Raw genomic sequence first — 13619 nt, forward strand, 5'->3', positions numbered from 1 at the left:
GATAGGAGAATAAATTATTTAATTTGGGATAAGCAACATTAGTATCTATTAGTATCCAAAATATACATATCTTATCATTTAGCAAATGGGCTTTTGGTTGCTTTGCTTTAAAAAATGTAAATACTAATATGTAAGGACAACTATATTATAGTTATGTTTAATTCAAAATATTTGTGGTGGAAAAATTGGAGAGGAAACTCATTATTTTTCATAAATAAGAGAATGTTTGAGTAAATTATTGTACGGTACCATGAAATATCATGTCATAGTTTTTAAACATGATCTAGAAGTATTTGCTTTCTTGGTGGTCATTTTATATATTGTAAAGTGAAAAATGCAACTTCCAGATTGACATCCATAGTATAACCCTTCTTTAGTAAAACAAATTAATACATAAATTAATCTCCACATATTTTGGTGTATTTTATAGAGTAAAAAGAGTGAAGAAATACAAAAAAACTGATGATAACAAATAGATAGATGATGATAGATAGATAGATAGATAGATAGATAGATAGATAGATAGATAGATGTATTTGAGATCTTAGTGCTTGAATTTGTCCTTTGGGGGATTACCCTAAAATACCAGCTCTTATGCCTTTAGAATGCATTATAATCACCTGTTAGGAAACAGTTGAAAAGTGCAGATTCCTGTTAATACCCTGGATATTTTTATTTAATAGGTCAAGAATTCAGGTAATCTTGAGTAATTTCCTCACTGAAACATGGTTTTCTAGAGTAGAGAATCAAACCTATATTTTCTTTCAACAACCCTTCCCCTAACTTACACATAAATTTCTAAATTTCTTTTTGGTTTCCTTAAAGAAAGGTAGACCTGAGTTCCAAATGAAGAAATGGACATTGCAAAAGGATTTTAAAAGAGAGACTGAAATTTGTCATAAACACATAGATGGGAAATGTATAGGACAAAAAACAGTATCTAAGTCAAGAGAAATATGTGAAAACATTCTAGGGGACATAACAGATCCTTCACTTGGGATTCATTGATTGTAAGTAATTTTTAAATCTGGTTTAGGCAGAAGATGAGAATTTGTGAGGATGCACGGATGTCTTATGAACCTAAGGTAGGAAGTGCAGCCAAGTCTTCCAAGGGCTCCGAATGGGAACAGGAAATGCCATGAGGAGCAGGCTACTCTTTCTGTCTCTGCTGGACTGTTCATGGCTCACCTCTGTGTCTCATTGCATATTTGGTTCATTCTTTCACTCTCTTTGCTGAAGTTTTTTCTCTGCTTGTCCATACACAGGGATCAAGTGTGGCCACCCTGGTCCTGGCTATACATCATTTCTCAGATGATGTTTCTAATGCAAATGAGCAGCAGCTTTAAGCCCTTATTTTAAGATCTCAGGCAAAAAGACATGTTAGCATCACTCCTGTTGATGGATTGGATTCCAGTGGGTCAAGTGCTCCTGGTACCAACTAACTGTGGCAGTGGAGGGATAGAGCCACATGGAACAAGCTAGTTGCAGGCTGCCACGGCTCAGGTGCACCCAGTTTTCAAAGAAGAGGAGTGAAGGTGGAGCACTTTCCCCAAAACATGTGCACTTCCTCCCATCTCTGTCAGAGACTAGGAGGCCGGAGGGAGTAACCAAGTTCTTGGGTTCAGACCGTGGTAAAGTCCTCTGTACTTTATGTCCTTGGGTTCCATGAGCTACTGATGCATATTTATACTATAGATCCCTTTTGTGATTAAGGTAATTTAAGTGGATTTCTATTATGTGCACACAACCTGACTGAGTAGTTTATCTGGATAGTTAGTCCAACATCTAACAAGGTCCTACAGGAGTTGACGCAAGTCTGCAACACGTGCTCCCAGGTCTCCAGGGACTAGAAAGTTTCTTATTGTTTTAAAGTTTTCAAGGGCTTTTTTTTTTTTCTTTTTGCATTCCTTATTGGTGGCTGTGGCAAAATGAGTCCTAAAGAAATGGAACCTTTAATAAAACAGAGTTTCACCTCCACCATTTACAGCTGAGAAAAGTGAGCCCAGGAAGGAGAAGAGAGTCCCTAGAGTCACAAGATGCGTGAGTCACTGGTCCTTGGAAGCCCTGTGTATGCTGCTTCCTTGTTCAAGTTAAGTATAGGGCTCTTCCCTTCAATCTCTGTGCCCCCTCCCATCTTCCCATCACTTACTTCTCCACTCCAGAAATAATAATAAAAATAGCAACAGCAACACCAGTGATAACAAGAACTAACAATATGTGTTTAGTGCCCACAATGTATGGGAACATAAGTTCTTCACACACATTATTTCACACCATACACACACACACACACTCATAGATAAGGAAGCTGATTATTAAAGTTTCAAGTAACAAATAGTGTCAAGTAACACAAATCGTAAGGTATATTTTGTTAATCCTCGCAGAGGATATTTTTTCTCTTTGATTTTTAGAGAGAATGAAAGAGGAGGAGAGATAGGAGAAAGAGGATTCATCATTCAGTCTGATGAATCCTAAGCCGGGGCCAGGGATCGAACCTGCAACCCAGGTACATGCCTTTACTAGGAATCAAACCTGTGACCCTTCCATGTACACGATGCTCTAACCACTGAGAAACACTGATCTCCCTGTTAAAAGTCCTCAGCATGTTCTGTATTTTTTCCCAGGACCCTGAGATGGTTTGTGATTATCTGGTCTGTTTGTGGTATGCAGATGTCTTCCCAGCAGAATGAAGCACATTGAGAGGAGAACTGTACTCACTAATGTTTGACTTATGCCAGAAAGCGCATGAGTGACTTGCAGGTATCAAATTAGATATTCTATTAAAACAAAGATTTCTCAAAAACCAGTAACTAGACACTTGACTTGGGGGCTTCACATTTCATACCTTTACAAAATGCCAAAAGTAAAAGTTTGGAACACTATAATTCCCTACTGTGGCTGAGCAGAATGTATCTGGTCTTTTATTGTCCTGGTGTATATTTTCATGCTTTTGCTCAAATGCTCAGAGTTTTTACCAGGACAGTCTCGCTGCCCCTGACTTGACAGCCAGACAGAAAGGTTTTTTAACTATCAAAGGGAGGTTACTGGTCACTGTTAATATTTTTGTGATTTAAATTAGTTCATGAAGGAAAACACTCAGTTACTCATTCAAAAAAGGAAATAAACAAAAATAATCAAAGCAAAGCCCTCTAGTCCTCACTTTCTATCTCAAAGTAGCTCCATTCATTTAACCTTCATTCATTTAACCTTTCATTTTATGTCCTATTTTCTAATTCTTTAAATACATATGGCTTTTCTCTTATTTCTCATCAAACAGTTAATAACTCAAAATGTGTAGCACTGAATACTAGATAAAAAGCCAATATTAGACCTACTGAGTTTTGAGTGACTGAAACAGAGTAGGAATAAGGTCTCTTTTTGTTAGGCTTGTTCCAATACCTCTACATCTGCCTCACTAATACTTGGCCAGAGTTTACTCTGCTGACAGCTAGAATTCATTCTCCTATGGCGATGTTTAACTTCATCGCTGGCTATGGTGCTACTTTGGAAAGGGTTTTGTGCTAAGGAAATATGTACATTCAATAGAATTTCATTTTATGAAAAGCCAAGAGCTCAGCCTCTGTCACCAACCCACTTTATGATCTGGATCAAGCTCCCTGTGTCTTAGTTTCCTCCTCTCTAGATGAAGACTGAAGTTTGAGAGTGGATGGTTTCAACAGTTCAACAGAGTTGATAAGGTGACACAAGTACCATTGCTCATCATGTCTAAAAAGCTAATTCTACTGTCAGGCTTTAAAAAATATACAACAAATACAGTTAGATATTCCTTCAGGGATGCTTCATGATTCAGTTTGATGAATTCTAAACAAAAGAATAAAACATTTTCTATAAAGATGCTATAGAAATCTGAGACTTGGAGGAGCTGTGGAATTATAGGTAATAGTCAACTAATACTATTTCAAAATATGTTGTTATGTCATTTATAAGACTGATTTTTTAAAAGGGAAGATTTTAAATGGTTATAAGATACACAGAGATGGGTAAGAAAGAGAGGTCATAAACTATGAACTTACTATCATCAATGAGAAGGGTTTGCATTACTCAGGGATCTAGGAATTAGCAGGACAGCCTATGAGGGGCTTCAGGAGTGAAGGGAAATGTGAAGCTCTTAAAAACCATATTCTGATTAAAAATGTGCTTGCATGGAAAACATAAAGCTCCTAGTGAAAACTAAATTGGAGTCTACCATGGGAGAACATTTAGTCACAAAGGAAAATAGCCTGTTTTACAGCATGAAGGACACAATGAAATACTGGATAAAAAGAGCTCAAAGAAAAAGGGTTTGGAGGCAGATGAAAGCATGTGGCGCTGCCATATTCCACTTCCAACTGTCCCAACAAGGGTCTTTTGGGGAATATGGACATGGCATAAGTAGGGATTTCTCCCTCTTCAACTGAGATCATGAGCCCTAAAGGGATATATACCTGAGACTGTTGTGGCCATCTTTGCCACTGTATGGAGAGTCTCTATCTGGGTGTAAAGACCACATATTGTAGAACATTATTTCTCAAACCATGATTCATTGAAAATGACCACATGCTTGAGTGTTAGGACAATATCAAATTATTATAAAACATCCATAAATGGCTACTCTTGAGTTAAGTAGTACTTATTGAATCATAGACAAATAACCAATAGTTTGCAGACTAGTCCCAGTCCACAGACCATACTTTGAGTAGCATTCTGGTAAAGCAGGGTGAAGAGATAAAGAGAAACAGATTCCTATTCATTGTTTCAGTACTGTATCTGAATCTATCTAAATACAAACAACCCTAAAATGGCTTAAGTGAGTTGCTTAATTTAGCTCAAGTTGGGTTTCTGTCACTACAGACATGAAGCAGAGTCTTTATTAAAACACACAGCTAGGATGCTGCCAATCATTCTTTCTAAAACCATGGCGGGCATCATTAATCCATCACAGCATTCTTTCCCATAATATTCAGACACAGCATCAGAGTCCTTCTAAATATAGTGTTCAATGCAGCCTTCAGCCGATAATCAGTTTCCAAAGTCATTTAAACCTACCTAGTATTCCTGAAGCCCTCCTCCTGAGATCTCACACGTAGTAAGTCCTTGTTTTTTTCTTTGTTTTGGCATATGTTTAACAAAGCAAGTCCTTGCTGTCAATGCAAATTTCATGTACTTTGTTTCTCATATAGCCAGAAAGTAAATAGAATCCAACTGTGATTTCAGTTCTTACCTGTCGCAAATCATACACAGTTAAGACAATGGAGATAACAGACAAGATGATGATGGCCACAGAGTATTCTATGTAACCTTGAGACAGCCACAAAGTCAAGGTAAAGGCTTGGAACACATAAAATGGATTTAAAACCTGCAGGTACAAAAATAACATTTAAGTCACTTATAGTCAAGATGATGTCATTTCTTTATAGAGTTGTATTTCCCATTTTTTATAGCATCCAACAACCTCTACTATTTCAGAATGCACTTAGAACTCCATTAATTTTGGTGGAGGCAATGTCAAGAACATAGAATGTAATAAGGTGGAAACAAAATTATTTTAAGCACTCAAAGGCATGGCCACAAATTGATCATTCTTATTATTTTGAATCACCCATAGTGGTAAAGTATCCGGATTTAGTCTCATATTAAAACAAACTTCAATTTTGAACATTTTTACTGCAGGTTTTTTCCCCCCCAAGTTATCACAAGGTATAGATTTAGTCAAACGGTATAATGAAAATTAAAGATTCCAATTTTACCCGGACATTTTAAAATAACCTACTCTTATGTTACAGATCTTCGAAAGATCCTCTGAGAGCCAGTCAAGTCAGCATAGGCCTTCCCTTGAACAGGAGGAGCAGTGAAGAAAAAGGTCTTATCCAAGTCTGCAGTAAAAACCAGGGGCAGAATGCACTGCCAGCCCCAACGCTAGTTATCTATGCAGGTATATTTTGGTAATACTTTCAACTACATTTCCTGCTGATTACCCTATTAATGACAGTAGCAGAGAGAGCAACTTGATGGGTTGGAGCTAGAGATGGTCAGATGACACACACAAGTAGTGAGAATTAAAGAGCCCATCTGAGCAAAGCAAGGATTCTTTTCTTGGTGAAGCACTCTTTCTGATGATTATAAATTAGATGAAATACCTAAAACCAGTGCCATTCTTTCTTACCTCTATTTTCTATAGTTCTCTAATATATTAATTACACGTCTACTTTAGTCCTAAAAGTGAATTGATGTCTTATTAAGAACTGAATATGCTGTACCTTAAGAGTTTCTTAAACCCTTAGGTATATTTTGTATATTAAAAAAGCTTTTGTTCCTTAATGGTTCTTATTATTTCCATTGCACAATGCCTGTTTTTTTGTTTGTTTGTTTTGTTTTTTTTTACAAATTATAGCTTTTCTGGTTGCTTGGCATAAAATGTTCTAATTGTAGATTATGCATTAATGATAATATGATTTCCAGTTTATATAAACTTAGTAGAAAACTTGTTAAATACTTCTTGTTAAATACCATCATAATTAATGTAGTTCTCTTATTCAATATTGTTTTGAAACCAAATGTGAGAAAAACAGTTTTACTCGCTTTTTTTTTTTTTTTTCTATTAAAGGCCTGGTAAGTAGGTGTTAAAAAAATACTAGCACTTCTTTCAAAATAGGTCAATTGACACTTGGGAGAGTCTTTGGCAATTTGAAAATGTACTTGAATACAAAGTTTAAGAAGCAACCTTCTTTTCCAGAGTGGCAGAGTCTGTGTATATATGGGGACATGGGGTAAATGGGAGATCTCTGTACTTTCCCGTCCATTTTGCTGTGAACCTAAGGTAAAGAGTCTAATAAAATTTATTTTATAAAATATATGACCATGATAAAAAATAAAATAAAATTACCATCTTTGTGGATTAGAAATAGACTAGAAACATGCAATTGAGTGAGGACTAACATGATCAGCCTACTGAGTTCCAGACAAGGACAGAAGAGGGATAGACAGAAGCTCAGTTGTATTGGGAGTAAGACAGAAAGTGCCCCATAAGTGGCAGGGGACAAAACCCAAGCTTACAGAGCAAAACAGGGGTAGCAATGGGGTTCCCCTGCCTAAGAGCAGAGGTTGAGAAAAGTCATAACAAGCACTGGTTCACCAGCGGAGAGAGAAGTAGGATAGAACAGAGCTCATGGTGCAACTGTGAACTTGTCCAAGCCCCAACCTGGCTCAGCACCTGCACCTCATGGATCCCTGAGGGACAGAGCTCAAACCTCCAGTATAGGCCCTATTTCAGAACTGGGGACCTGAGGGGACCAGTAAGAGGCAAAATGCAGAGCCACTAAAGAGGGAGAGTGAGTACTGGAAGACAGACAAAAATGAAGGAGGGGGAAATCCCACTTGAGGTGAGTTTACCAAAAAGATAAAATAACTTCAAAGCACACAAAGAAAATACTCTAAAAAACAAACAAACAAAAACCTGCCAACAAAGGAAGAAGTCATTCTCAGAAAATGAAAACAGCAGAGCAATATAAAAAAAAAAAAAAGACCAAAATAGTATGTCTAAAATCCTCAAAAACATCATAGAAATCTAAGCATTGCCCCCCCCCCGCCCCCACCATAATCACTATCAAAATTTTAAGAAAACAAACAGGAGATTATGAAACAGGACTTTCCTGCCAGAAGCCAATTCCAGCATGTCAGCAGGGCTGAATCATCTGGGAATGGCTAAAGGCATTTCCCCAAACCTGAAAAGGATACATAAATTGATTGCCTGCTGCCAGACAGCTGAGGGCATCTCAATCTACATGTTATTGCCTCCTGCTGGCCAAACACCTGAACAGCCAAAGGCAATTCCCCAATCTGACAATGGATTCTGTATAGGAAACACTACCCTTTGAAGTGTATATCTCCACCTCACCTTAGGACAAATTGTGTTAATAAAAAGCAAGGAGTCCTGAGACAAGGAGAACTTAGTTCCTTTAGCTAAGTCTTCTCTGACTCCCTAAAATGCCTTCCAAAATTATGCTTCGTCTCTGGACTCATTTAATTTATGCAGAGCGCCTTCTCCAGGTTCCTGAATCCTTCTAGATGCTGGCATCTTCCCTCAGACTGCGAAGAGATTTTTTAAAATAGATTTGAATTTAAAACAAGTGATTATTAAAAAGGACCAGTACGAAATCCTGGAACAACAATATATACTTTTAAAAATATTTTTTAAAATAGGAAACCTCAATAGGTAAGAAAAGCATAGACTAAAGGCAATGGGGCAATAACAAAAAGAATTTGCATGAAACATAGACTTTGTTCACATCAAAGTACCTGTGTGTTGCTTAATATTCCCCTGAGTAGTAGAAAATAAAAAGTAAAGGGTGGGATAAGAAGAGAGAGTTGAATGGTTGGCAAGACAGCCAAAGTAAATTGTTAAAAATGGAAAGGAAAGGAAAGGAAAGGAAAGGAAAGAAAAGAAAAGAAAAGAAAAGAAAAGAAAAGAAAAGAAAAGAAAAGAAAAGAAAAGAAAAGAAAAGAAAAGAAAAGAAAAGAAAAGAAAAGAAAGAAAAGAAGAGAAAAGAAAAAGTCTTATTGCGATGGTTCATTTTATGTGTAAACTTGGCTAAGCTATAGTGTTCAGTTTGGTCACACCCTAGACAGGATGTTGCTGTGAAGGTATTTTGCAGGTGTGATTAACCTTTACAATCAGTTGACTTGAAGTATATAAGATTGCCCTTGATAATATGAGTTGAAAACCTTAAGAGCAAAAACTGAGATTTCCCAGAGGAGAAGGAATTCTGCCTTAAGATTATAATATAGAAATCCTTCTGAGTTTCCAGCCTACCAGTTGCCCTACACATTCCAGAGGCAAGACAGGGACATCAACTCTTCTCTCAACTTCCAGACTGCCTCCCACCCTACAGATTTCAGGTTTGCAAGTCCCCACAATTGTGAATTCCTTAAAAAACATTCACATCTATATGTAAAAAAAAAAAAAAAGCAACGGATGAGAGTTCTTTTGTTTGTTTTTCCAAAAAGAAAGCAAAAGTTACTTACCTGTTTAATAAGCAGCTTCCATATGGGTTGAATTTCCACCTCAATGGCATTGGGCCCACACACAAGTCTCCTGTAGGAGATCGGTCATCGATTAGCATCATACTTCCAAACTCATGAATAAATGGATACAGGCAAATACTGAGCAGAAATCACTTCTCTATCTTTTTTGGGATTTTGTGCTTTCAATTACAAATGAATGTGTAAATCCTAAAATACTAGTGTATTTTTAAAATGAAAGTCAGTGCATGATGAGTAAAGCTGTTTTCCTGGGTTAAAAAAATATCTTAAGTACAGTAAAGCTCAAGAGCCAAATGAAATTAGAAAGTTATTTTGAGTTATTTTTCAAATAAGTTGATTATACTCTAAAAGCAGCTAAACAACAACAACAAATAAACAAAACAAACCCTAACACATAGAAACACCACAAACATGAAGATGTTCCTGGAATGTGCAGGCATTCAAGATTACTCTTGATGTTAGGGATCATGTCTGTCTTACCTTGGTCTCTCCAGCACCTAGGACAGGCCCTTAGTGTATGAACTCAAAAAAATACATGAATGAATGAGCCAACAAACGAAGATCATAGATGGTCTTTGTGACTAACATCTTGCAAATCCAAACATATGTACATTACAACAAGAAGCCCGCGTGTTTGTATAGCATTTTACAATTTATAAAGCTCTTACAAAAAGATTCTCCCATTTGATCCTCACAAAAGTCCAGAGGAAAGGGCTAATATCCCCATTTTTCCAAAGGGAGAAATCATGGAGAGTGCATGTTTTGTCAAAGGTGCATAAATATAATATAAATAATGCAGTGTGACTTTTGAGCAGAGATGACAGTTCAGAAACCACAGTTAGCCTTTTATACATTATCTCCTTTAATCACCACACTATCCCATGAGATTTTATATTATCATCTTTATTTAAAGACAATCAAAGTTCAGAAAAACTAAGTAGTTTTTCCAGAGTCTCAGAGTTAGAAAGAAGCAGAGCCATGCTTCATAGCATGATTAACTGTGACTTCACTTCTCACTCTGCCTCAGGAAGGACCAGGGGTCAAAGTCTGCAGAGTGGATCTTTGGTCTAAGGTATAAGAGGAAGTAAACCCAGGTTTGTCTGACTTGTAAGCCTTGTTGCTCCAAGTAAAATTATTACTTGCAATGGTCAGAGAGAATTCAATCCAAGGCCTTCTGGCTCTGTGCCATGAAAACACTGAGGTTCAGAGATGTTGGGAAGCAGAGAAGTTGAATTCATGTGCTGCTGTTTGATTTCACAAGTCCCTAAACCCCACACTGGAAAGAGACCATAACTGAAGTCATTTTGGTGCTAAAGATTTTCTTTTCCAGGATCCATGGAAATAACCTGTTTTTGGCCAAGGATCAGAACTCCTCGGGATGCTGAACTTGGTCTTTTCTCTGCTTAGAATGCCCTCCCCACATTCTTCACTTTGTAAAAGCCTTCTCAGCCTTTGAGAGCCAAATCTGGTAATAGACTCTAGTGCAGTGGTTCTCAACCTTTCTAATGCCGCGACCCTTTAATACAGTTCCTCATGTTGTGGTGACCCCAACCATAAAATTATTTTCGTTTCTACTTCATAACTGTAATTTTGCTACTGTTAATGAATTGTAATGTAAATATCTGTGTTTTCCGATGGTCTTAGGCTCTACAGCAGTGGTTCTCAACCCACATTACGATTCATTAACAGTAGTAAAATTACAGTTATGAAGTAGAAACGAAAATAATTTTATGGTTGGGGTCACCACAACATGAGGAACTGTATTAAAGGGTTGCGGCATTAGAAAGGTTGAGAACCACTGGCCCAGTGGTTGAAAATTTTGAGATATAACAGACCTGGGTTTGAATCCAGCTAAGCCTTTGTACTTGCTTCCTGCACATGAAACCAGTTTTCCCCACATCTTTGCATGGCTCAGTTTCTCATTTCATTCAGGTTTCTGTTCAGATAATACCTCCTTATTGGAGCCTTCCCTAATAATTCTTGTTAAAATAGCTACCCCAACCCCAGTCAGATTTTCTATATCTCCTCAACCTATCTCATTGTTCTTTAAAGTGCATTTGATAATATAAAATTACATCTTACTTTTTTTACATGTTAATAAGCATGCAAACTATAGACTGTATCCTCCACTGCAATATAAGCTTCTAGAGGACACTGACTGATCCTGAATACATAAAACAGGGCCAAATACATATTATGCATTCAAGAATGTTTTGTTGGATGAATGACTAGGTGAATGAGAGGTGGGCCTTAATTCCTTATGGGTGAAATGGGTTTGATAATACATGCCTAATAAAATTGCTATCAAAAACAGGTGAAATGAATATGTAAAGCATTTAGCATAAGTGCCTAGGACATGACCAACTGAAGTCTTCCCTACTCCAAACAAGCCTGATTAATAACAACATCTACTTCCTTGAATTGTTGTTACCTATGTCTTTCCCTTAAGTTTCCTTAACACTCTTTAATGGCATGGATAGAGCTTTTTCAACTCTGTTTTTCTAGAATCTAGGAGCAGTGTCTGACACAGAGAATGTTCTCTAAATGTTGGACTTAATCACTGAGGACCTCTGTGATCCATGTCTAGAATACCCTCTCCCTTAACAGGGCTAAAATCCCAGTTTACAGAACTACAGCAGCACACAGGTTATGGAAAGTCAATTCAGTGAGGAACAGGCCCAGGGCCCAATGCACTTCCGCTTTCCCTGTGGTGAGATGGTCTCTGATATCAGTTTCTAGTAAGGCAGAGAAGCTCAGCAACCATGAGGACTGAGATCCAGAAGATGAAATTTGCCTGAAAATTATCCTCTTCAGGGCTTATCTGGGCCATGTTGGAATCACAGCCAGCATGCCCCTTGCTGCTTCATCTTTTCCAGTATCTCTTGCCAAAAATATTGTGTATTTAGGGATTGTGTGCTCATCTCAGTCTCAGCACAAGCCAAACAGAACTTTCAGGGACAGTGACCAATGGCTGAGCAAAGGAACAAGAGGCTTGAAGCTGGGTCTCCCAAGGAAAATTCCACGGAACAAAGCAGATTATATGCCCTGACTTTAAAATCTGATGAGCTGGCAGGGAAAAGAGGTCAGAGAATTATTCCAGGTGGCCTTGCAGTACTAAACAGGCTGAATACAACTAAGTAGACTTGCCTAATATTCAGAACTAGTCATTATGGTAATAGTTGCCTTGGAGGTAGAAGATCTCTCTCTAAAAGAGATTGAAGAATTTTTAACAGGGAAGTTATGGAGAGATTTTCTGCACTAGCTGTACGTTAGACTTGAAAGATGACTGAAGTTTCCTGCAATCATAAGATATGATTAAATCTACTAGAATATATTTATTTATGAAAATCAAAATGTAAGTAAATTGAAATAATTTCTTTTGGAGATGGTCTGTATCTTTTTTAATTTGATCATGCATACATCCATTGATTCATTTATCAATTTATTAACCAAACTAGAGGCCTGGTGCACAAAATTCATGCACTGGAGTGTGGGGTCCCTCAGCCCAGCCTGCACCCTCTTGCAGTCCGGGAGCCCTCAGGGGGTGTCTGACTAATGGCTTAGGCCTGCTCCCCATGGGCCTAAGCCATCAGTCTGACATCCTTAGCACTGTTGTGGAGGTGCGAGAGGCTCCCAGCCACCACCACTATGCTTGCCAGCCGGGGGAGCACACTGATCACCAGAGGGCAGCTCCTGCATTGAGGATCTGCCCCCTGGTGGTCAGTGCATGTCATAGCAACTGGTCGTTCAGTTGATTTGCATATTAGCCTTTTATTATATAGGACTAGAGGCCCGGTGCACGGATTCGTGCACATTGAATGGAAATTAGAAGGTGGTCGGCGGGGTGGGACTGGGTGAGATAGGCCAGACACGCCCTGGAGCCAACCTCCTGGAGTCCCTCCTGGGCCAGCGGCATCTGGGGTGGTGCTGGGACTCAAAGGGCATCTGCAGAGTGAGCAGGGTCCCTCTGGCAGGTGGGGTCCCTCGGCCAGGCCTGAGGGGATCAGGCCAAAACCGGCAGTCCGACATCCCCTGAGGGGTCCTGGGGTGCAAGAGGGCATTCTGCAAAGTTGCTGTTGTTCGGCAGCTCCTGCATTGAGCATCTGCCCCTTGGTGGTCACTGCGCAGCATAGCTACCGGTAGGACAGTCGCTTAGGCTTTTATATATATAGATAATTGCTGAGAATATGTTGTGTGCTAGACACTTTAGGCTCCATTTGGTGAAGACTAGAGTGGTCCTGACCGGAGAAGGACTGTGTTAGAATTCTTGGTGAGCTTTTTCAAGCTACATATGACTGCTCTGCTTCCATTTTGATAAGCCACCAATAGAGTGGGTGACTTGTAGTTTTCCAAGCAGTTAATGCCATATCATGACACACTCTGTAAACTGTGGAGTTTTTAGGAAGCATATTTATAGAGTTTTTAAAAATTCTCAGGCATGAGGGTCTGGAAAGTAGAGGACCAGGAGGGCAAGGGGTGGAGGTGGGGGTTGAGAAAACCCAGGCAGGATCTCCCCAGGGTGACTCAAGCTTTAGGCTTAATGGTGTCACCATAGTCCTTTGCTCTGAACAAGGCATTGG

At 38.6% G+C, this 13619-nt stretch overlaps 1 protein-coding gene across 1 annotated transcript in view; it reads right to left on the reverse strand.

Annotated features, from left to right (window-relative positions):
• The window catches only part of ATP13A5 (ATPase 13A5), a gene marked incomplete at both ends in the record, with an annotated part of 105858 nt that overhangs the window by 74866 nt on the left and 17373 nt on the right, over positions 1-13619 (reverse strand). The window contains 2 exons of the mRNA XM_079767425.1: positions 5222-5356; positions 9022-9091. Of these exons, the coding sequence (XP_079623551.1) occupies positions 5222-5356; positions 9022-9091 (205 nt within the window). The remainder of the gene's footprint in view (positions 1-5221; positions 5357-9021; positions 9092-13619) is intronic.

Source organism: Cnephaeus nilssonii, assembly GCF_951640355.1.
Source record: "Cnephaeus nilssonii genome assembly, chromosome: 3".
In the NCBI taxonomy this organism is placed as follows: domain Eukaryota; kingdom Metazoa; phylum Chordata; class Mammalia; order Chiroptera; family Vespertilionidae; genus Cnephaeus; species Cnephaeus nilssonii.